The following is a 24273-nucleotide window of genomic DNA, read 5'->3' on the forward strand; positions in this document are numbered from 1 at the left end:
AATTAGATCACAGATGATTGCTTTCAATGTAAGGTAGATGAAGATGTGCAACGACTTGACTAAACTTACTAAGTCTCGAAAACNGTTTAGTAACTACTGGAAGCTTCCCAAAAATTTCATTCATGTACTACATGCAACATGCTTGATGCTAACAAGTCATTTGACAATTTGAGACAAATACATGATCTGAATGGTCAAAACTTAATTGAAATTGATATATAATATTGCTAATAACTTTAAAAAAAGTGCAAATAAAAACGGTAAAAGGATTAAAAATGTTTTAATCAATAACTTATGAAGAAAAACATTCGACTTTTGTCATTTCGGAAATTTTAGTAGATAAAGGAAAATGCAGAATTAATTGTCAGAATCCTTCGAATACATAAACCTGTATGAATCTAACAGGTATCTTAGATCAGGTCTAACTAAAATATTTCAAAAATGTTCAGTATTGCACAGATACATTTCGATCTAAAATGTCTCTCTGCTCTGACAACAAAGTGCAAGTTGGATGAAACGAATAAATAATCAAAATATGCATAAATTAGAACTCAGAGTATTTCACTTTGATTCAGCATGACAGTAATTATGAAGCTTGTTATCACTACAGAACTGCAGACTTCTAAAAAGCATATAGTGGCAGATGACCATCTAGAAAAGCTGCCAATCAGTAATCTAGAATTCCTTCTTGATAAAAGAAATGATGTATTCCGGTGGTGCTCTGAATGTACTGTAACGGTTCTGAACAACGTTGTTGTTGTTCCGATCCAAACTCACATCATATCAATAAAAACGGCACAAAAAGGGTAATTAAAATATGAGAGACAATTTTAATGGATTGGATGATACCTGTTCCGCTGCGATTGTATTTTATTTGTTACTGATCATCCCAATGCTACACCTCTCTTTTTTTAAATATACGCATATTACAATTTAAAAAATAATGTTCAGATAAAGTGGTAAATTGTTAGGAGGCAATTATTAAAAATAGCACTATCGGATGCTCTTGTGGAATAACAAATTCACTGTCCTCTGTAAAAGTGCTCTTATTCAAGAAAACCGAGTCCTTCTGAAGTTTTGGATAACACGATTTTCAGAACGGAGTAATAATAATTACAATACTTAAAATTCGGAATTTTGTACTTTAGGAAATCGTTTTCGCACAATTTAAGTAAAGTTTGTCATGTTTTGAAATGTACAAGGTAACATTTCAAGCCAAATATTCATCCATTTTCACTTCAAATTAAGCAGAATAATTGAACTTAAGATGGATTTCAAACGAGAGAAACAAAAAGAAATATAAGTGACCTCTTTCGGTTTTCTATCTGACAAGACTCCAAGGTGTAACTTGAAATAAAAGATTATCCAAATAGAGTAAGGAAGAAACAAACGAATGACTGTGGAATAGCATAGGAAATTTGATTGGGAACTTAAAAACTTGACGGCTTATTCATATGGAAAACAAAAACAAATATGGAAAACATTTTGATGAGAAAAACTAGAAACACTGAAATGGAAACCAAATCTACAAACCTCTTGCAGCTATAGCATCACTTGCCATAGTATGTATTACTAGTGTAATTATTCTTAAAGCCTTTTCACTTATTCTTTGTTTTGAAATTCGTTTTATCATCAGCGATATTGCACTGACAATTGTAGATTACGGATTTTTTAAGCAATGCTTCCTTTCCTTCTGAAGCTAATCTTTATTGTTAAACTTAAGTGATACATAAAGATTATTGAACTTTTAAGCTTAATATTATTTACAAAGTGAAATTAAACACAGTTTTAACAGTAGTATAAAGAATAAAATGTTAAATCCATTTTTATGAACGACTCGTTATTTTTTATTTAAAGCAATATCATCAGTATATGATTTCATCATTGCTTCCTTTAACATCATGTCGTCTGCGTCGTCATTGCTCACCATTCCAAATTGCACTTTTACTCGCGGTGGTTTCCGGGGTCGATGCGCCTTTATTTTTTCCATAATTTTATCGATTAACAGAGTTTCCAAGTTAGACACAGGTACCTCGAATGCTAAGCTTAGAAACAAGCCCGTAAAATATGCCATTGCCACGGCTATAGCAAACTGGTAAAGCTGAAAAAAGACTTCACGAGCTTGTAGTGTTCTCAGTAACAAGACTTACTTGATCTAAGCTGAATAGCATATCAGCACTTTCAAAAGCTGTTTAAAGATTACGTGACAAATCATAATATTTTGATATTGTTCAACAGTTATCGATCTTCTATATTACAATTCGTCACAGCATTTATAATATGAATCTTTTTATTATAAAATATCAGTGATTTGATATTTTTATTTTTTTAGGAGCAAAAAACAAAATTATTAAAGAACGTGCCATTTGGTAAACGGTAGTGAAATGGAAAGCATGTGGTCGACTCAAATAGTAAATTTGTAGCAGAATAGGATGAATGAGATATGCACAAAATGTTATACGACTTAATGGTATCCAGGCTCGCCAACCTAATATATCATTAACCGCTCCTGAAATTGGAACCAACATTGGTGATTTCTGCCAACATTGTCACTGATTGCAACATGTATTCCCATAAGGGAGTAAATGTTGCTGAGGCTAAGCATTCAAAACTTGGAAGTCGACTGGGGCATTGGAAACACAAAAAGACCTTGAATATTTAACAGAGCCGACCTCCATATCCAGTAGCACATGCGAATGTAACCCATGCTAAACTCAACGCATACGCATTACGTCCGAATAAAGCGTAAATAATACGTGCTGCGTCTGATATATCGCCTGTTCGAGCATAATTATACAAACCAAATACGGCTAGAAGTCCAGAAATTGTAGACAGCATCCAACCGGCTACTATTTTCCACTGAAAAAAAATGAGAAATAAAAAACCCGAAAAAAAATGAAATTACTTCTGACAAAGAAATTTCCTCCTTTTTTTTGTTCAAATTAAAAAATACCCTAGGAAATATGGGTCGAAGTGTACATTTATGTATTGCGTATCCCACCAATATACCGATTATGTACGGACTGCAACGAATATACGGCTTCACATAGACATCCGGCCAGTATGTGCTCAGATCCTGCACTCTGCAATTATCTCATCAGCTTAAGAAAGTAGACCATCGAGTTAATTCAATAGCTTAGTTCAGCACCTATGTTTTTCATTTCGTAATTCATTATACAATATTTACACTTGGTTTTAAAGAACTGACTGGTTTCAAAAAATTATCAAAGAACGAAAAACATACAGTTGCAGTTTAGCAGTAAGTATGGGAGCAGGTGGATAGTTATTTGCGAGAATGATGAATAAATGTATCAGGGATGACATGGTAATCAGCGACAACGCAATGATGATGCCAACAAGCTGATTTCTACAAATTTGGCTTTAAGCTTAATTTTTGCTCGGAAGGTTTTTGTGTCAGGTTTCCTGTGACAAGTTTAGAACTGACAAATATGTAAGTAAAAAGCTCCATACTTGACAAACAGATAGTATAAATAAATGATTAACCAACTTGTACAGAAGTATAAGAAGTACTGGTGAAAATATATGAAACTGCATGTCATTAGCCATATACCATGTCCATCCCATGCACTTCAAATATTATAGCTTTCATATTGATTTGATTTTGCAAAAAATTTTACAGAAGAGTTGAAAAAAATATATTTTAAATAAAACCCGTAATATCAGTGAATTTTAGAAATGTAATTGATATATGGAGTCGAATACCATGTGATAAAGAATAAGAAGGGCTAAATAATTTAGCTTTGTATATCTATGGCTGCATTTAGGGCATGAATATTTCTTAAGTTCCAAACACCAGATGCAGTAGACATTATTTATGAAATAGAATAACAGATAGGTCAAAAATGAAACACTATGTCAAGAATCGCGAAAAACTTACAACTTCAACATCTTGCAACAAAAAATTATTCATATAAATTAGGTTAGTCCACCAACTTCTGCGACAATAGTTTGCTTCAATAGGCCGCCAGAATGGTCCATCGAAGAAATGCGTAAACAGCGTGACATCCAGAACCATAATCATTAAATATATGGGAGTAAGCCTTCAACAAGCAAATAAAAAACATATGCTACATCAATGCTGTTGAAGATTAAGATGTAATAAGTAGAATCCTGGTATTCTTGTTAGAGGAATAAATACAAACCTGATATATCGATGAATGTAGAAAAGCGACCACATATCTATTGAATATATTGAACGACCTTTTGCAGCTTCGGCTTTAAACTTTTCCATAAACAAATATGAAGTTAGCATACCACTGAAAATTAATACATAACTAAACATTATAATTTAAACATGAATAATAAAATCCAAAAACACCATAGAATTTCCGAAACTAAGTGAGAATCAAATTGAATACCACAAGTCTGAAATAATTTAAAATCTTTGACACTTCAAGTACAAAAAAAAAAAAAAATCGATGAATTATCGAAAACAGAACTATCACCTGAGATAGAAAAATGAATCAACAGCAAGCGGTGCTTGCACAATGATAAGATTGAAAACTTTCTGCGGAAAGGCAATCATTGCTGGTAATAGATTATCTGAAAAAATTCACCTAATAAGTGTGGCGAAAATCAAAGACTTTACCCTTCATAAATCTAATTTTTAAAGTATTCCCAATTAAATATTACTTGCAACTCTCTTCGGGTTTATGTCTCGTACAAAAATACTTTTTAATTTTAACACTTTGATTGCTTAACGAATTTCAAAACCAAACATACCAACTGTTAGACTACTGATGATATAATAATATGAATGACCGAGGATGATCCAGAACATACTAAGCACTCTTGTACCATGAAGGCAATGTATTTGATTACTTTGTTTCTCAGTTCTTAAGATATTTTGTCCATTGGTGCAAACCGAAAATGCTAATAACACTTTTAGGAACCAGTCTGAAACATAAAAAGTTAAAAGAGTAATTTAACCGCAGAAAATTTCAACAATTATTAGCAAACCAAGAAATGAAGGAAGAAATTCAGGTTAATTTCTATTTTTTATTGATACTTTTCTCCAGTTTATTGTTTTATTAAGCCCTGCTCTGGGCATTAGAAGTCTTCTCATCGCCCGGATTATATAAGGCAACAAGCTGATTAACGACACGAAAATTATCACTTCATGAAGGATCAATCTCAACCTGTGGTAACCAATAAAAGCGGTAGTTGGCAGTGAAATTTCCCACACAAAAACAAAGATTTTTCGGAAAATTAAAACCAGCCTACTTTGTTTTTTACTGCACATCTCATCATCTTCATTTTTCAATTCCGTTTGAAAAACAACATAATCATAGAGGGTGCCGAAAAGCATCAACACTAATAAAAAAAGTACGAAAAATCTGCAAAAAGTTCACTTTATTATGTTGAAACAGAAAGTCTGAAATTTTAGGAATTAATGAGAAAACCGAAAGAATCTAAGAGCAGGCCTTCTTTATTTTTAGAATTTTAAAACATTTTCAATTCTCAAAATTCATAGACTTTTAAATGATTTACGAGATTTAAAATAACCGTAAACTTTGAGTTGGATTTTATGCTAAACTAAATTAAAAGATCTTGATGTCCGCAATCTCAACAGTATTAAACATTTTATTCCAGCAGAAGTAAATCTCCCAATAATACTGGAAATAAAAAATATTAGCAGCTTATATTAAAGCCCTCAATTTTGATATATTTTAAGTTCGAACGCATCCAAAAAGCTATCATCTAAATTACTACATGTTATAACAAACTTAAATCTAGATCAAAGTAATGGACTTACAACACAATCAGTGAGCTCGAATCATGGGAAAGCTGAGAGTGAGGCAAATTATTGCGACAAACAATGTCCACATTGCACACCACTTGTCGGCCAATCGCGTTCTCAGCTGATTTGTAAACTGTAATTTGAAAAGGTTGAACTTTCAAACTTGATAATTTCTTAGGAGTCCGCATGATATAACGCAACAGCATTTTCAATTTTTACTGTTAACATTTCCAGTCAAACCTTTCGAATTTTAGACTCAAAGATTTTGAGTCTTAAAATTTAAAAAAATGACCTAATTCGAAAATTTTTTTACGTCATAATTCGTGCAAGAATCTGGCGTGCAGATGCCATAGTTGAGAAGTGGAATTAGAGTAAAGCATCTGTTATTTTCATCATTTGTTTCATTTGAGCGCCAAGTGTTTGGACCTCTAAAAAGAATAACTTTAAACAAATTAAATTGAGTTGGAGGATATTAGAAAACTCCTCCTTCAAATTTTAGTTGTATCTGAATGCTAAGATTTCAAATGAAATGAATCTGAAGTAGAATACACATCATGAAGAAGGGAACAGATGGAAAAAAAATCTAATTGGAAAAATGCAGATGAGAACTGGGACAGTTTGCTAAAAGTAATGAAGGAACAAACCTGCAATGTTCATTAGGATCCTCAATAGGGTTAGAACCAATATTTCTGAATGGATCAGCTGAACTGTATGGCTGGAAGCTGGCCAAGCAATACTGACCCGACCATCTCTGCCTAAACAAAATTTCAGTTGATAGTTTGAATCTTTTGAATTTCCCATATAGGAATAGACAATGGCAAAATTATCATGTTTTGGAAGTAAAAAACTTGTTTATATGAATTCTCCAGTGATTGAAATGCTGAAGAATAAGAAAATATACTGCTGACGATTTTTGACAATTGAAATACGTCGGCAAGCACTCCACGATCCGATCCAAAGATTATTGCCACTTAAGATACCAGCCGGTACCTTGCCCATCGCATCTAATACTGCAAAAGATAGAGGAACAGCTGATCGACATCAAAACTACTTATTGCGTGAACATCGAAGTAAAACAAAAAACAAAAGAACTATCAATTTAACAAGGAAGGATGCTATATGTACGGGAAGAAAAAGCCCCCATATATGATAAAAATATCTGCAACAAAATCATCATATTATTTGAAATCATACCGTTGAAAATCCATCGATGATTTTGATGACTACGCATTTGAAATTCACAAGTACAATTAGAACAGTCAGTGTGCATATTAGAACGAGTATAATCCATAGCTGTCCATAGGAAATAAGCTATATCGGCAAGACAAGGTGATGACACATCATATTCCTAAAAATAAAGTTCGAAAGTGTTCAAATATTTTGTGGAAGATTTCCTAACATCGAAAAAGCTCCACATATGTCGATGAAGCTTATCCGGCTACTAAAATTCAAACCAAAACAAGATCTTTTCCTTTATTAATTCTTTTGAATTTCTTAAATTAACGATTATTGGCAATGCCCTTCATACATTCGGAAAATACTAACAAAACTATCAGTTTATCATCAGCATCATTACAGGATACTAGTAATTTTAACACCAGCTTAGCAAGCCATAGGAAAAAGTTCACAAGTTCACAATGCCAGCCATTTTAGGCGACTCGTTTAATTCTCCCTCTGAATAGACTACCGGACTAGTTACCTTACACAGACTAAAGTAGAAAGACGTCTTTCGGCAAAAATCATGACGTGGTAACAAGGTCAGAAGTTTGAATAGTATAGCATTCTTGTCTTTTAAGATTTCAATTTAGCACCAGCTACTTCTCCACATTTGGGAAAGATATAAGTATTAAGGAAACGATAAATGTACAAGCAATAATGGAGTTAATTTATTAAGGATAATTGAGTAAAAAACAAAGGAACGAAAAACGAAAGTTCAAAATACCTTCAACGGTTCCAATAAACTCAGTAATCGTCTGATGTATGACTCATCACCTGTTTTCAATGCTTTCTCAAATTTGCTGGTGGGACGAAGAAATAAAGTTTTGAAGAAATCCAAATCAACGATTAGCTGCCACTGTGAATCAGCGAAAAATTCAGTAACAAATGCTCCCAGCACATTATCTGCATCTTTCTTGCCCTCCAGTCGTATTTCTTCTTCCAAGAAGTCATCAGCAATAGCCGGGAGAAGTGGAAAGATCAGAAGGAAACAAATCTCTTTCAAAATTTGCATCAGGACTGTCGCAATCAAAGCAACAAAATCTCGTAAACTACGGTCCTAGATGGAAACTGGCACTGAGTGAATTTCCACACCAACGTAGTGACAAATCATTGCCTTCCGATGATGGCAATATATCATTTCAATAAGCTTATCAACATAGCGCGATGTTATCAGTATAATTAAAAGGAGTACAAGCAACAGATAGAGCTATGCTGTGTGGCTGTAGTGAAATCGATCATCAGTTTAAAACTCAGTTTCTATCTCATCCCAGCCTTGTGAAACGAAATAGCAACAATTGGACGATAATGGGCCAGTTCACGAACTCAACCACCCTTTACTATGAGGTTTCATAAGCTGTTGATGATAGTGGTGAATTATCAGAAAGACAAGAAGAGTAGTCGAGGGAATTATTTACTTTAATTTTAACCTGAAGCATCTCTGATAAGCAAGTAGTGATAACATTAACTGCTTCTCATCTCTCAAAATCTTCTCAATTTTCTCCTTCAAGTGAATAAGGATTCATAAATTCCACCATTTAATGTTCACCACTCTACGAATAAGTCATCGGAGACATTTAGTAATAAATACCTCGTTTAATAAGTGATGTAACGCGGAAGATAAAAGTTATCACAGGTTTAATTTGTAACGGCATCAGTAATTAATAGCATTAATGAGAGCAACAGCAGAAATTAACCACAGATGACCATAAAGTATAGGTAACCCCGGGTAATTCTCATGCACAATATATTGTTAATTATTATTTAGTAATAGCACTGATTAAAGTGGGAGAGCTCTGTAACATATTTGCAACGATCAACTTCTGATAAGGCATGTATCAGTACCATGAAATTATCCAAATCTGCATCTTTGTTAAGTTCGAAAAAAGCTGCAAATTGGTAAAGTACTAAAAAAGAGATCTGATGCCAGGAAGTTATATTATATAAAGCGTGAAATCACTCCCATGACAACGGTTAACGGAATAAATCAAAACAATTTATCCAATAGATTTTTTAAGTGATAGTGTTTTTTGGGGATCTTTGGCATATAAAATTCTCGGCATTTATTAAAGAACTATAGATTTCTAGAATTTAGATGATCATCTATAAAAAAAGTGTAAATGGATCTGTTATAACACGCATAATATAATACTCCAAAAATCCTGCCAACATTGTTGGTTTCATTTCCATTGATCTTTAATGCCCAAGGACAAGTTCACTTCAGATCTTGTGCAATCTGCAAGCAAACGTTTTCCAACTAATGCACATCTCGGAAGATAGGAAGCGTGTAAATGCATACATGTACGCGCCAGGCGAACCTTCACCGTGCAAAGTGCTGATTGATGCAAAGTCGGCAATTAATAATTCAAAAAATTTTCTTTTAATTTAGTAAGAAATGCTAGGAAATGTAGCAGTATGATTATCTTTACTTGTTCACATATGCAACGAACAATTAGAACATCTTAAATAGAAACAAAACCAACAAACAACCACATTGAACAAATAACTAGAAAATTGTGGAAGTGATTTAAAAAAAATGTTGATCAGCCACAAAACATGATCTTTCAGTCTCTTGAAACCTGGGTAACACTGTTTGTTAAAATGATTCTTTAACAAACAACTACAATGAACAGATAACGGGATAACCTTAATTTTACATTTTAATGACTACTAACTAATACTGAACTGTTAAGTAACTCGGTAAACTTAAAGTTATGTTGGAAAGAAAATCAGAATGATGAATAAAACACCAAATACCAAGTCGTATGCTGCTGAAACACTTGACATAAGCATTCTGAAACAGAAACGGATAAAAACAGATCAAAACTTATGACGACGTTGGTGTGGGAGCAGATGTTGGAGGAGGTGGTGGTCGAGAAGGACGCATGATGGGAGGTGGTGGAGGGCGCATCATTCGCACTGAAGGAGGTGGTGGTGGAGGGAAAGGCGCACGACCTTGCATAGGAGCGAACGGTGGTGGAATTCGAGGGAAACCCCGCGGAGGAGGTGGTGGAGGTGGCGTCGGCGTCGGTGTTGCTGGTGGTCGCATCCCGGGTGTTATCGGTGGTGGCGGCGGCATTCCCCACATTGGTAACGGAGCTGGAAATTTCAATTAGTGTACAATCATTCGAGGAGTGAAAAGCAATCAACGCAAATTTACGGAAGTTTTTGGATTCTAAATTAAAAGGTTGTTAAATAATTCGATAACTCGAAAAAATCTTGACACGCAAAAAGCATAAAATATAAGCTTCACTTAATTTTATTTAAAAGACTATGTAAAATAGATGAAATACAATGTGATGAAAACAAAAGTATCAAATACTTACCACTAATTGGCGGCGGTGGTCTGGGAGTGCCGAGCGGTGTTGGCGGAGCAGGCGGTGGAGGTGGCGGTGGAATTGGTGTTGCGCCAGGTGTAGGCATAGGTGGTGGCGGTGGTGGAAAGATTGCTGGCGGTGGTCCAGCCATCGGCGGGATCATCGGTGGAGGCATTGGAGGACCTGGTGGTGGTGGATGAAGTACAGGTGCAAGTGGCAATTTCCCGTCAGAGAATATCTGATTTGGTTTGTCTGAAGGAAACAGAGGATTCTGTGCAGCTAGCATTCGCTCAGCAGCAGTACCGTGTCGTTCGCCCTAAATTTTGAAGAAGTTGGAGCTAGCAAGACTGCTAATTTCAGCAACTTCAATTAACACCAAATCTAAGACTGCTAAATCTGGCCTTCGAAATCTCATGTTTTTTTTTGAAAAACGGTTCTAAAAGTTTAAGACGTTAGAAATATGAAGGATCAATGGAGATGTTTTAAAAAATCTTTCTTTTTTAAGGGCTAGGACTTAAACCGAATTTTTATATAGTCAGTAAATACTAGTAGTTATTTCCTTGCTCTACTCAAAAATTCTGTGAATAAAGACTGGTTCATAAGTTAAAATAGTACTCTATAGATCTACTTAATGGAGAAAGCACTGAAACCAAAAGAAGGAAATAGAGAAAAATAATAAACCTTTGTATCCTTTTTGAATGCATAACTCACAGTGATAGCCCGATTACAAAGAAACTGCCCATTCATAGCTTCAATTGCTGAATCTGATGCTTCAAAAGATGCAAAATTCACAAATGCAAAACCTTTACTGTTACCCGTCTCAGCATCACGCATTATTTTTGGAACCTGAAATATACAAACTTATTTACACGGAAACTTAAAAAATGATAAACAATATTCTCAGCTATGTTTATAAAATATGCAAAACCAAACATATTTTTTCGTATAAGAACCATAGAGTTAAAGTTAAATCCATCTTCTTTCTGGAATGAAGAAAGAAAGGGAATTTTTTTTTACAAACATATGATGAGAAACCAGAACAAAGGAAAGCGTGAGCTTAATTATCAAATGAGAGAAAAGATTCATATCATGTCAAACAATTAGTTAAGAAAAGACCTGTAAGATAACTCCAAATGCACTAAATGTATCAAAAAGTAATTTCTCATCCACTTCTGGATCCAGATTGCCAACGAATACATTTGCACCAACATCCATATTCTTCTCATGGGCTGACGCCTTATTTACCTGGAAAAATCGTTTAATTCACAGATTTTATTAAACAGGAGGAAAGGACCTGGTTTATTAAAATAGTCCTCCCTTCTATTAAATAATTTCACTAAATTATCATTAGTAAAGCCCAACCATAACAGGAAAGCTCGGAATCAGTGAAAACTATTAAATATGAGAGAAAGTAATTTATGAACAAATATGAACGGCCAAGATTTTTGTGAACACAGAGATCCGCTTAGATTTTAGGTTGTACTGATTCTAAACAAAACAAGATTATTCAATCTGAGCACATTCCTGAATGATTTTCAAATATAATTTCAACGACCTTTATTGGTTTTCCATATAATTTTATCATGTTCATGATCTTGATTGCATAATCAGCATCTTCTTCACCCATGAATTCAATAAAACCGAAGCTGAAACCAAAAACACTTGAAGCTAAGAGCTAACGATCACATCAGTTTGGTTTTGGTAACCGAAAATAAGAAGAATTGAAGTTCGATACGTAAATCAAAATATGTGTGGATTTATGTGTGACTTGTATGCAGTGACTAGTAAATTTAAAGAAGATTTAACATTAAAATTGAAACCCAATTTTAAATTCAAAGATGAAATAACCCCTGATGTGAACTTGTCACTCGGTCTTTCGGCATATTTACTGATACAACTGGTCCTGCTTGCACAAATAGCTCCCATAAAATTGCGTCAGTTACTTTCTCATCCAAACCGCCAACGTAAATTGTAGCATCTGGAAACATGTTTTATAGAGAGAAGTTGATAGTGACTTCTTTTCCACAATCCATTAAAAACAATGAACTTAGTAAGTTAGCAAATTTCAAAGAGAACACAACAAATTAGATACTGAATATACCGAACCAATACAATTCAAAAATTCCTACTGAAAAATAGCACTATAATGCATTTCGAGAGGGCAGAGTAAGCGTACAAATTATCATACAACATAACAAATTACCTAAAAACAAGTGAGCAACAACACTCGTAATGCATTTCGGAGAAAATGACATTCACTTACCCTGATTTCTTTCCAAAATAGGTCCTGCTGACATATTCCGGAGCAAAACTGCGGTATGTAAAACAATTAAATTGGAAGCAAACACTATCCAACAGCAAGCAACTTCCTACAACATTCGAAATTATTAGCAGATGCTTAGTGATGTCAAAGAAAGTTTATCTGGGATATCACTTTCTATTGCAGATACACAATGAAGGTTTCGAAATTTCACTACGGGACAGACATGAACCAGTTTGGTACAAGGACACTTCAAGTCGGACACCTCCATAAATTACAAGTTATTCAGATATTAGGGAAACCGAACTTTTAGTGTTGAGTTTACGGGAAGGAGGAGAAAAGAGGACAGTTCCATTTCAAAAAAGATAAGTTTTAGAGGAATCAGAAACCGATCAATTTATTGTTAGTCTATCCTCTCAGATTCTATAATGTGATTTTGTGAATGAGGAAAGATATGATTTAGCTTAGCTGATGCTTGTATATCATATATGACAACCTCATATGGACCTTCTTAGTGCGATGTTACCAGATATTACCTACGAAACGTCAACATCAACTTTTAAGCAGAAAATCTGAAAGAAGATGAAAGGTCATAAGCAAAATATTTTCATGAACAATACATGGAATGTAGCAGTCAACATTGTTAAAAATTTTTTCTTAAATACAACAAATGGCAATGAGATCGTAGCAACAACGAATTTTAAAACAAAACAACAAAAGTTATGTTTCAAGAAAATGAAAGAATCTTTGCCTCCAAATAACAGATCCGTGTTCACTATACTCCGCCTTTGAAACAAACCTAAAATTTAAGGAAGTTAATATATAAAATATCCCAAGTGAAAAAGAGGCTCAGAAATACACACTTGTTTGAATTGCATAAATATTGAAGTGCTCTATGAAAAAAAATTTTGCTTACATCACAAAGATTTCATTCAATTAATTTCTCGCCATTAAGAGCTAAAAACGAACTTATTATCCCAAGCACCGAGTTTCACAGCATTCCGTCCACAGTGCCAAGCAAATGTTATGGGATCAGCAACATCTCTTAATTGTATATCATAAATTTGATCCACGAATGGTCGCAAATCTTTAGCACTAAAATTTAATCGGATAAACGGCATGAAATCAAAAATCTAGACGATGGAAACAGGGAACGAAACTCCCAAACATTTTGTTTACTCAACCACTAGTGCATTTAAAATGACCAAACTGGAAGCTTACCAAAACCTGCTGTTTAAAAAACTGAAAATTGAAGGTGTTGAGAACCTACACTCGTTCTTTGAATCCGGGGAATAAAACATTACCACCACAAAGAACAATGTTGTTCAATAATCGTCCTCGCAAACCTCAACAGAAATATGGATTTTTTAACTGTCTGGATCAATTAATACCAAAAGTGAGAAATGACAAATTCATTGACTTTTGAGGTAAGAATATCACAACATAAATTTTTTTTCCAAAGATGTATCCAAAATTCTTCAAAACAGGCTACCATATGGGCATTTCTTTACAGCTGTTGCTATAGCTTCCGGTATACCCATCTGTGAAATTCCGATGTCTGATGGTGAAAAAAGTGTTTCAGGAACTGCAAATCTCTCTATATTTACTCGCAACTTTTGTAGATCATCACAAACGTTATCTTCAGGAGTACGAATAAATCCGCGACTATGGATATTGAAATCTGGAAGCACGTAATCCTGAACGATGGTATTCTCTTTTCCTCGGCGTCTTAAACAAGGAAGGCTTAAGACATGATATATGAAGAAAAAAAAAAGTTGAGAGAACGAACTGTCTCAGCAAAACAACATATCTGTCGTATGCTACATACACTAATCCCTTTGAAAAAATTTCATTTCTCTCCAATTAAAAATGGTATCCACTTTGCATAGCATCAACAGACATATGTAGCAAGTTTTACTTATACCCAGAATTTTTTATATTTCATAAAAACTTACTTAGCAATTTCCATATGTTTGGGAAAATCATCAGCAACAAAGCAAATGTCTTCCTTGCACTCGTTCATAACATATGTTTCTTCCATTACATTTAACTGTCTGTATGAAATCCATTCTTTCAGCAAATTAGTCAAAACTTTACCGCCAACGTCAATTCTGAAATTCAAAAAAAAGCAACATGAAATAAAGAAAAACTAGAAAAACATAATAATGGCTGCGACAAATTATCGTTGTCTTACTCGCAATTCATTCTGATCCTCGTGTCGCAGCTTTCAACAGAAAAAGAAACTGAACCCGCATTTCTTTAAGCGAGAGTCATATCAAGTTCTGAAATATTTAATTAAGGAATTTAGACCTACCTTAAAATGCCTTCCCGAATAACTTTTCCATTATAATAAGGCACGATATGCGTAAATGAAAAACCTGTATCTACGACAACACAACAAAGTTGATCCTTGTATTTTTGTGACACTGTATCAGCCATTGCAACGAATGAAGAGGCTTAAGACAGGAGTTTAAAAGAAAAGAAAGAGTTTTTTTTTCCTTTTGTGAATTTCGACTAAACATGAAATTAATAGTAGAATATCAAAGTAAGTTTTTAGATCCAGATAAGGCAGAAATATTTCTATTATTCTGGAGCAAGAAAAAAATATACTAGAATGATCACAACACTTTTAAGAATTACCTACCACTTGTTTTTATAACTGAATGAAATCCATACTGTTCGAAGAGTATTTCATCCGAAAAATCACGGATTGCTGGCACACAGTAAATGGTATCGGTCATGATGATACGAGTATCGGAAAATGAAACATTCAACGCATCTTTCCCAAATACTCTGTCCCATATTTGCTGTTCTACGTCCCAGTTGACTAAAACACTTTTAGCATAAAAAATCGCACTGAAAACAATTCATTCAAAAGCATTCTTGCTGCCGAAATCAAATTGCTAAAAGCAGCAACATATTAACCAATATATCCTTTTTCAGCTGGAGTGAGAAAAAATATGCTAGAATGATCGCGACATTCATCAACTTCATCTGCCACAAAAATCCTTTTACGATCAGTTTTCGTCTTAACGATACAGTTTGGAAATAATCTGAAATCAGCCATACAAAATTATTTTAAATAAAACTTGACTTGCAAATAAGAATATTCTAGTTCAGAAAGTCTAGAATCAAAAAATTCATGTCACTGGCTGGAACATAAAAATGGCCGCTTTTTTTTCTATCAAACTTTCATTAGTAATAAGTATTGAAATGATAAAAACACCGAAAATTTATTAAACGTTACTTTGGCTGATCGTCGGTTACGTAACCAGCTTTGATAGTGCTACAACCATTGTCAAATATAAGCGTATATGACATGCTGCTTAAAAACTTTAAAATGAATGGAAATTTTAGTCACTCTTAAAATAAATAGAAATTTTAGTGATTCTTAAGATAAAAAGAAATTTTAGTTATTCTTCTTCAAGTATTTGAGAAGAATGACTAAAATATAGAAACGTATCACATTTCTGTACCGACAGAAAAATATAGAAATGTATCACACGTTCCTTCAAAAAGAAGTTACAATTATTATGCAACAATTATTTATTCCGTCTTTATTATATCATATAGCAAAACAAAAGCAAGTGAACAAAAAAGGAAAATCTTATGGAAATAAGTATAAATGAAGTAACTAGACAATACTATCACAAAAATCTCAAACGATTTCCTATTTTATCTAAAAAGATCAGCAAGAAATTTATAACAACATACATTTACCATTTCTTAAACCAAAAAATGAAAAAGTATTAACATTAGTTTGTAAAGCACAATAATTCGTTACGTTTAGGCTTAGATAAATAATAGTACCACAAACAAAAGAGCATGCGAAGACATTATCCTCCTTATTATATTATAGACCATTAGAATAAGCCATTTCAATCCTTATATTTCAATCCTGGAAAGATGCTACTGGCGTGACAAAAGAGCATTCAGCAGATTCAATTCCCCGTTTTTTGCATCAAAATCATCTTTTTATGCCCAACTTTGATTAAGTTCGTGGACTTCAATCGTCGCCAAGGAAAAGTACCGAAGAACATACTTATTTTTCTCCCCACTCCGTTGGTAAAGTAATCAAAACGAAACCACTTCTATCTAATTCCAGTACAACTGATAAATAAAACCATGATTTTTGAAAACAAGTCATGCTCCGCTTCATTCTACACTCTTTCCACTTGTTACAATAAGCATTAAATCCAAATACATAGCGAAATGTGATTTGATAAGGGAAAATTCCACATTTCAACTTCATGAGGATAAACTAAACTGCAGCAATGGTTTATTCAAGCGTCCTGAAGAAATGCCCATATTGATACATAAAATTAAAAAAAGAAAAGAAAAAATGAGAAGGAAAGTTTCATGCAGAGACTCTGAAGTAATATTGCTTGGAACAGCTTCATAGATAAGCGGGGAAAAAAGTAATATGACAACACGCTATAATCAGGTAAACCTTCAGAGTAAAACTTCGTTTGAGCAGTTTTGATTGAACAATTGGAGGACTGGATAGATGAATGACGAGACAAGATTGTCACGCAATAATTGTTAGTCTTTAGCTGGTTTTCATTATTATTAGTCGTCCAATCAAATCTATTCGAACGCGGTTTCATAATAGAAGCTTACCTAATGATGGTACCGAAGGTATTGTTCTGTACTACTATCATAACTATAATATCAATCCGTGTACAAATTTATCGACTGATCTCTTCTACACGTGCATCTAACTTTAAGACGCATATATTTATTAGTGAAAAATTGTAGTATATTATTCACGCTCAAATGTACCTTTGAAGAGGCTTCAGCCATATTAACGAGTTACCCAGAGACTAAACAAGAGATAAACTTTAGTAGGCCATCTAAATAAGAAAATAAGCGCTAGATATGAACCGAAATACATGGCGAAAAACAAAACTTTCGTCTTAAATCTCCAGTGCATCGATGAAAGCCATATGAGATGAAGTCCGCTCTGAACAATGTCTGAAAGCTTATTTCGAAGAAAAAAGGCATGCTAAAGCAACACCTTACCCTAGTGACTACTAATGTCGAGAAAAAGTTTGAGGATCCCTCATAAGCTCCACTTCCTCAATACCATCAACAAATTGGAAAAAATGCCGTCCTACTGTCAGCAATCGAGTACTTCCAAACTCTTCCAGTACATTGCAGCTCGATAACCACAAATCATATATTAAACACTTTTTGCATTAAGACCAAACTTTCATCTCTACTATTCTGAAATTTCAAAATATTAGAATCCGTCAGTGATCCTTCCTGATTTTATTTCACGGCACTCATCGGAAATGACAACCATGTTTTTCTTTCAGGTGAAGCGCGCAGATTTGATTTGTTTATTTATTGTTACCATCGGGTAGTGCGCAAGTGTGTATGTTTACGTTGCTGCATGTGCTGAAGGTCTTCCCTGCATTCATATATTTTAAGTCCTCATTCACCATCTATCAAACTTTTCTGGTTTCAAAAACTTTCTCTAGTTGATTGGCCCTTGACCTTTGCGATATCAATTGACTCTCGTATGAAATTTGCCTTCCATTGCCCTCTACTAGCATTCGGGGAATAAAAGGAGTTGGATAGCGAAACATTTCAGATTGACCTAAACTCAGAATTAGAAAATTAGAAGTGTTTTCCAGATTTCTTTGACTGTAATTCCAGTCGGATCAGAAGTGCTGATGGATGCGGAGGAAGGTAATATGGATTCGCCCGGTTATACTCCAATGTATCGTTACCAGTTTCGCGTGATATTGATCGGTGACTCGACGGTAGGGAAATCCAGTTTGCTTCGACATTTTACAGAGGGAAAGTGTGCGGAAATTTGTGACCCAACAGTTGGTGTCGACTTCTACGCCCGAATGGTGGAGGTCAAACCAGGATATCGGATAAAGCTGCAACTTTGGGATACCGCTGGACAAGAAAAATTCAGGTAAGACGAGTTGGTTACAAACGTTTCAGTAAAGGGTGGTCGAAGCTAATACTCATTTGGTAATGCTGATTCAGAACTATCGAGGTATTGTCAATATCACTTAGATAAGATCTTAGATTACAGGACAAATTGCAACTTTTCGCCAGGATATTTTCGAATATGTTGTAGCATACTGACAGTCAGGAATCACCTTAGGTTTTTGGTTTGATAGTGAACTTCGCACACCAGTAGTTCGTCTCATCTGAAACAGATCCAAATCATTTGTATCTTGAATTTACTGCAAACAAATTTGGTGTTTCACCTCTTCTTTCATCATATATTAAAATATATCCTTTGTTGAAGGAACCAGCAAAAGGTGCTTTTCAGATCGATAACGCGTTCCTACTACCGTAATTCGGTGGGTGTAATTGTTGTTTATGATATAACAAATCGGTCAACTTTTGATCATGTTGCACAGTGGCTGAAAGAAGCAGAGCAGAATGTTGGTGGTCCGCAGCCGAATAACTGTGTTTTTCAGATCATTGGCCATAAAGCTGATCTAAATGATGAACGTCAGGTACGGCACAGTCATTTTGCAAATATATAGTTCCTAGTTTTGATGATACACTGTCAAACGGTTGTGTTCATGCTTCTTCGTAACTTTTACCGACAATTTGTCTAAATCTACCTTCCATTTTTGCTTTAATAGTTATGTGTTGCACCAAGTTGGTTGGCACCATTTACGTTACTTCAGCAATGTAATACATTCTATTCATAAATTGCTGATAAGACACTGGGAAACTGTTAATGATGGAAATTTTAAGGAATATTTGCCAATATTTTTGCCAGTTGCTACCTCGTTTCTTACAGTTCGATCCTGAAACTTGGAAATGTTCCATTTTGTAGGTAATGTACGAAGAAGGCGAATATTTCGCAAAATATAACAAAATCAAATTTTTGGAAACTTCAGCGGTTACGGGTGAAAATGTGCAGGTTAGTATTGTAGTATATTTTTTGGAGAGGCCTAAAAATATGTAGCTATAAAAATGCAGTAGCGTAAAGATCGAGTCGAACTACGCACTTCTCGCTTTCATCGTAGGGCAATTTAAAAAGTGCTTAGGTATTATTAATGGGATTTGATTCGAATTTTCAGGAGTCATTTAAAATGATTGCGCGAGAAATCTGTGACCGAATTGAGAATGGGCAGTTACGTGTAGTTGATGGTTGGGAAGGTATTCGAAGTGGCATGATGCGTACGAAGTCAATAACATTATCGGAAAGTTCTGATGCACCGTATTCAACTTGTACATGCTAACTACTCCGTAATGTATTTTTCTCAGTATCAATATAATAGCTGCTATGTATAGCCATTCAATTGCGATTAATACCTTTTCATGGTTGATATTTCCGATAATCATTCTGATTATCACTGCGTTTTCCAATGTAAGTGATCTTTGAAAATGTGAAAGCAATACCATACAATATATTAAGCCTTCGAAGAAATTCAGATAACTTATTAGTTAATGAGATACATATAAAACAGACTTCTTTTTAAATTTTCATTACTTTAAATTTTACTTTAAATTTAAAGTTTAAATTTTCATTACTGTTTACTCGCAAAGTTTTGTTTAAAAATTCACAGTTTCCTTTGAAATATTTTAAATATTCTTCACTTTCATTTACAGCATTTTCGCTTTATCGGTAGATAATAATCCTGTGCACACCGTTCCAAGTACAAAATTGTGCTGCTTATACTACACGATATTGCTTTCACTTTATTAATTTTCTTGTCTATCTTTATAAATTTTTTAGTGCTCAGTGTTTTTGTGCCTTACTGTAATGAAAATATGCGGGAATATTCGTCCCGTCGTGTTTCTCATCGTTCAAGAGAAAATTCTAATTCTCCAGATAATGTGACCATGTATATTTCCTTTTTATTAACCATTTTTGTTTCCAACTGAAAATTCTCTAGACATCCAACGAATTTGGTAAAATGCTTTTAATCAATTATGAGGAAAATTTCAACACAGAAGTTAATCTTCATTAAAAATAAATTGTGCAATTGCTATAACATTGACAGCTTTAATTACATCCGTAGATTTTGAAGTAATTTTGTTTTCCATTAGTAGTTTCAACTAGATTTTCCTCGCAATATATTTGGAATTTTTTATACATAGATTTTATATATACATTGAACCAATAGTTATTTTTTTTAAACATTAGCTATTTGTAAAAATAAAGTTTTCGCTTGTACCATACACTTAACTGATTTTAATTTCGATTCATTTCACTTTGATGTGATTAGAATCTTCAAGCAGGAACGAATTTATAGAGAAAGGAGTGGTTAATAGTGAATTTTCAGCTGAAAGTTTTCACCAGGAGATAAAGATACGGAGTCCTTCTGTTTTATAAGCAGGAGAGTTGTTTTCTTTCTTTTACATATTACTGCAATGTTGGGATATGGGCCTTATTCTTTGCAAAAGAAACTTTTGATATGCCGTTCTCTTCATTGGGGCCAGCTATATTTTCATCTATAGTATCATTACTTTTTGAACCCTATGAATAAGTCGTCTGAAGAAGCAAAAAAGATGCAGATTGATGCATATGGCGCATGGCAAGCAAATGTCAATCATGGGAAGCAAATGTCGGAATAGAAAAGGGAATATCTATGATGAGGTTGTTTGAAGTATTTGGATACAGTTGTGGTACCATCGCAAGGAAATATCTTATATGTTGCTTTCAGTCCTCAATCTTTAATTTTCCAATTGTGGAGATATTATATGAACTGCCAGATAGTACAAGTTTTACAGTAAATATCCTCCACCATGTAATACCGAGATCAGTAACTTATGGAAAATTAACGCATATAAGGGAAGTATGGAGGCTTGCATCACGTCGAAAAGGATAAGACGATATCGCTTGTATCCTGAAACTATTGGAAATATATGCCAGTGTACTAAGTGATCAAGCAGCGCACTAAAACATTCCGGATGTCACATACGTATCGAAAGGAATGTGAACGTTTTGAAAATAAATGTTGATGAAAGTATGACACAAGCGTCACTTTTTCCTTTCTGCTTTTATTCAGCTTAAATTTGTTCCAGCTGATTAATAAAATCACTTGATTGCTCAGCTGACCGCATAGAAGAGCGGTTACATCGAACGGAATAAGGAATCAGAAATAGTGGCGCCAAGTCGTATAATTCAATGGGACCTATTATAAGCAAGTATGTAGTATGAGTTAACATCCCGAAGATTTAAAATATACGTAAAACTGAGAAGCGTAAAATTGAACCAGCAAGTAGTGTTAGCACAATTTTTACTCTGCGGGATTGTCGTTTTCAGGTAGGGCATCTGATTACGTTGGTTGACGCCCGAATTCAGCCTTTTTTTTCTTACAGTTATGCAGTAGTTGCGGTCGTACTATGTTGCTTCCATTTTTTATGTTGTGCTTCAAACTGGATCGGTTTTCAGATAAATACGGAAGACTCAATTCGATTAAGCGTTGGTTCAACCTTTTTTGTGAAGGTTGCCTTCCACATCTTTGTTTTATGTCGTAGAAAGAGCATTAATGCGTTTATTCGGATATCGAGAACTGTTACTTCCTTACCATTTCCTCTTATTAGATGCAACTCCCATTTAGTGATATTCCAAACTTGTCCCTTCAAGATAGAACTGTACTTCCTACGTTTTTAAGAGTTTTAAATTTCTGTTCGATAATTCATAACTTTTGCTCCTTTTGAAAGAAATGTGAACTAATTTCAGACACTCTTCCAGACTGACAGAAATCGCCAAATGCCAAAAAGGGACAATAGATGATTCTTCTGTAGTAGTTACTTGTAGCGTAAACCTCATATTGTTGTTGTAGATTATGGAAGAAATGCTGTATGAGCCGGAATATATCGTCGATATGAAAGTAACGTCTGGCCGCTGTTTCTACCTCATAAAATGGAGAAATTTTCCAGTGTTAGTTTACCTCTGTATCGTAATCATTGTTTGCTGAAAATAATCTTTTTCATTAATAATTAAAAACAATTTAAAATTCAGTTTTCATGTCCTTAGGTAGAAGCTTTTGGTGCTTATTTATTCACATTAGTGTTCTCACGTTTGCAGAATTCGATTGAAAGTTTTAGGAGTGATTGTACTTGGGAACCTACGGAGAATCTTATAAACTGTGGCACTTTGATTGCTGAATATAAAAACTCCGAAAAAAACCAGGCAATCATAATGTTACTTTATTTTGATTTCATATGTTTCTGCCTGTCAACTACATTAGGAGTCGTTTTAAACTAATTTATATTGCATAATCAGTTACTTAAAAGAATGGTGAAATTGTAGCCACAACGAAGAGAGCTGAAAAAACGAGGCAGGAAGAAGAGGAATCGGAAACTTTCAGTCAATAATTCTTTGGTATTTGAAGGTTTTTTAAATTTTTAATTACTAGCAAGGTGGAGATAATCAGTAACGAAGAACCCGTTGTTTATCGATTTAAGCTGGGAAGTTAGCTCTATAAGGCTACCTGGCATACATCAAGCCACGTAATCGTTGTTTCTTATTGGCATCTTTTCAAGAAATGACCTGTGCAAAAATATTAAATCATAAAATTTATTACATATGTATTCTTTCCTCGTTTAGATTCCTGCTGGTACTTCCAGGTTGGCTGCATAAAAGAAACTGAACCCCCCACTTTCCTTAACGTTATAATAATTTATTCATACATTTTTAAGCTTGTGTATGAATCAAAACTATAGTTTGCAAAATATGTTTGCAGAATTTGGAAGAACGAACTGGCGATGCATCTTTTTGCAAGGATATATCAAAAGAACAAACGCCGGTCATAGGTGCGTCTGAAAGATTAGATTTCTCCAGTGTTGCAGCTTTGATTTGCAGAGAACAGCGTAAGGATACAACTCGGTTTAAAGCTGAACTGTAAGCTTTTACTATAATCTTGATATTGTTAACCAGCATATTCTATGATTAAGAGGTTCCCTTACATTCCAAATCTCTAGTTCTAATTTTTTTTGCATCTCACTGTTCTTGATGTGGTTGAATCTAATGGTTGATCAACTACATTTTTTAAACACTCTCTACTTTCTGAGTAGTTTCAGTCAAAGACTACAAGCCTACAATGTACTTTACCCCCTAGAAGTTAAAACAAGATTAGAAGTTCAGGTTTTATATGTCCCAACACAAAGTTCCTAGCTATCCTAAACGCTGGAAATGATTGACATAAGATGCAGCCAGCTGCAGGTTTTTTTCTGTTCAGTAAATTTGAAAAAACTCGAAACGTTTGAGTGATTTTTTTTCCTATCGTTTCTAGCGTTGATGGAAGTTCGGCATGGATAGATGATAGAGATACTCATATGCACCTGAAAGATCAGCTGATCGAATTCTACGAACGAATTTTAAATCTCAAGTCTCGTGAAATGTAATTTTTGCCGCGCGTATATTTCTAAGGGAAATGAACAAGAAATCGGAATATTTATTTTTTTTCATTATGTTTTCGGCAATAATAATGATAGCTTTTATCCGTCTCTTAATTTCATTTTGTTGTGGCTTCTCCAGTTGTCTTATTTTATCACTAATCTGTTGCACGAATAGGAATCGTTGCGCAAGTATGAGAGCTAAGAATTTTTTTTGAGCTTCAATGTGCATAGCGCTTCAGATATTCTTAGTTCGAGAATGCCTTTCGGAAGCGAGCTGATAGTCATACTCTTTCTTTGATATGTATACAACACAGGTGGAAGTAGAATCCTGGAATTTATAGGGCTAGTTCCAGAAAAAGGTTCTATCGAAACAGAATTATCACATT

At 34.2% G+C, this 24273-nt stretch overlaps 5 protein-coding genes across 5 annotated transcripts; 2 read left to right on the forward strand and 3 right to left on the reverse strand.

The window, feature by feature from the left end:
* Window positions 1–1751: 1751 nt before the first annotated feature.
* Window positions 1752–7991, reverse strand: LOAG_01188 (hypothetical protein; the record flags this gene model as incomplete). Its single annotated transcript, XM_020445665.1, has 17 exons — window positions 1752–2101; window positions 2364–2509; window positions 2673–2859; window positions 2980–3083; window positions 3245–3367; window positions 3509–3588; window positions 3899–4061; window positions 4164–4277; window positions 4467–4563; window positions 4744–4917; window positions 5245–5357; window positions 5777–5934; window positions 6075–6189; window positions 6406–6516; window positions 6663–6771; window positions 6956–7109; window positions 7704–7991. 15 exons carry the CDS (start codon window positions 7989–7991, stop codon window positions 2792–2794), a joined length of 1971 nt encoding a protein of 656 aa, XP_020303894.1. The 3' UTR covers window positions 1752–2101; window positions 2364–2509; window positions 2673–2791.
* Window positions 7992–9803: 1812 nt separating this feature from the next.
* Window positions 9804–12590, reverse strand: LOAG_01189 (spliceosomal protein on the X; the record flags this gene model as incomplete). Its single annotated transcript, XM_003136729.1, has 7 exons — window positions 9804–10075; window positions 10303–10609; window positions 10975–11139; window positions 11410–11538; window positions 11849–11939; window positions 12142–12271; window positions 12557–12590. The coding sequence occupies 7 exons, from the start codon at window positions 12588–12590 to the stop codon at window positions 9804–9806; spliced, it is 1128 nt and encodes a 375-aa protein (XP_003136777.1).
* A 494-nt stretch (window positions 12591–13084) lies between these two features.
* LOAG_01190 (actin family protein) lies at window positions 13085–15978 on the reverse strand. Its single transcript, XM_020445666.1, has 9 exons — window positions 15801–15978; window positions 15198–15606; window positions 14868–15009; window positions 14509–14664; window positions 14046–14281; window positions 13824–13899; window positions 13523–13648; window positions 13305–13352; window positions 13085–13125 (listed from the first exon to the last, which is right to left on the reverse strand). Exons 2-9 carry the CDS (start codon window positions 15292–15294, stop codon window positions 13113–13115), a joined length of 894 nt encoding a protein of 297 aa, XP_020303895.1. The 5' UTR covers window positions 15295–15606; window positions 15801–15978; the 3' UTR covers window positions 13085–13112.
* Window positions 15979–17865: 1887 nt separating this feature from the next.
* Window positions 17866–20004, forward strand: LOAG_01191 (RAB-39 protein). Its single transcript, XM_020445667.1, has 5 exons — window positions 17866–17959; window positions 18193–18482; window positions 18849–19038; window positions 19368–19454; window positions 19615–20004. The coding sequence occupies exons 1-5, from the start codon at window positions 17933–17935 to the stop codon at window positions 19774–19776; spliced, it is 756 nt and encodes a 251-aa protein (XP_020303896.1). The 5' UTR covers window positions 17866–17932; the 3' UTR covers window positions 19777–20004.
* A 2318-nt stretch (window positions 20005–22322) lies between these two features.
* Window positions 22323–23893, forward strand: LOAG_01192 (hypothetical protein; the record flags this gene model as incomplete). Its single annotated transcript, XM_020445668.1, has 5 exons — window positions 22323–22427; window positions 22595–22679; window positions 22800–22871; window positions 23233–23390; window positions 23782–23893. Exons 1-5 carry the CDS (start codon window positions 22333–22335, stop codon window positions 23891–23893), a joined length of 522 nt encoding a protein of 173 aa, XP_020303897.1. The 5' UTR covers window positions 22323–22332.
* Between the last annotated feature and the right edge of the window lie 380 nt (window positions 23894–24273).

The sequence above is a fragment of the Loa loa genome (genome assembly GCF_000183805.2).
Source record: "Loa loa unplaced genomic scaffold supercont3.16, whole genome shotgun sequence".
NCBI lineage: Eukaryota > Metazoa > Nematoda > Chromadorea > Rhabditida > Onchocercidae > Loa > Loa loa.

Coding starts and splice junctions, on each gene's coding strand:
- LOAG_01190 (XM_020445666.1), bottom strand. CDS start 15,294: ATGACCGATACCATTTACTGTGTGCCAGCAATCCGTGATTTTTCGGAT. Junction 14,282..14,508: donor AAACATATGGAAATTGCTAA/GTAAGTTTTTAT, acceptor TCCTTGTTTAAG/ACGCCGAGGAAAAGAGAATA. Junction 13,353..13,522: donor CTCGGTGCTTGGGATAATAA/GTTCGTTTTTAG, acceptor CTTAAATTTTAG/GTTTGTTTCAAAGGCGGAGT.
- LOAG_01191 (XM_020445667.1), top strand. CDS start 17,933: ATGTTTACGTTGCTGCATGTGCTGAAG. Junction 17,960..18,192: donor CGTTGCTGCATGTGCTGAAG/GTCTTCCCTGCA, acceptor AGTGTTTTCCAG/ATTTCTTTGACTGTAATTCC. Junction 18,483..18,848: donor GCTGGACAAGAAAAATTCAG/GTAAGACGAGTT, acceptor GGTGCTTTTCAG/ATCGATAACGCGTTCCTACT.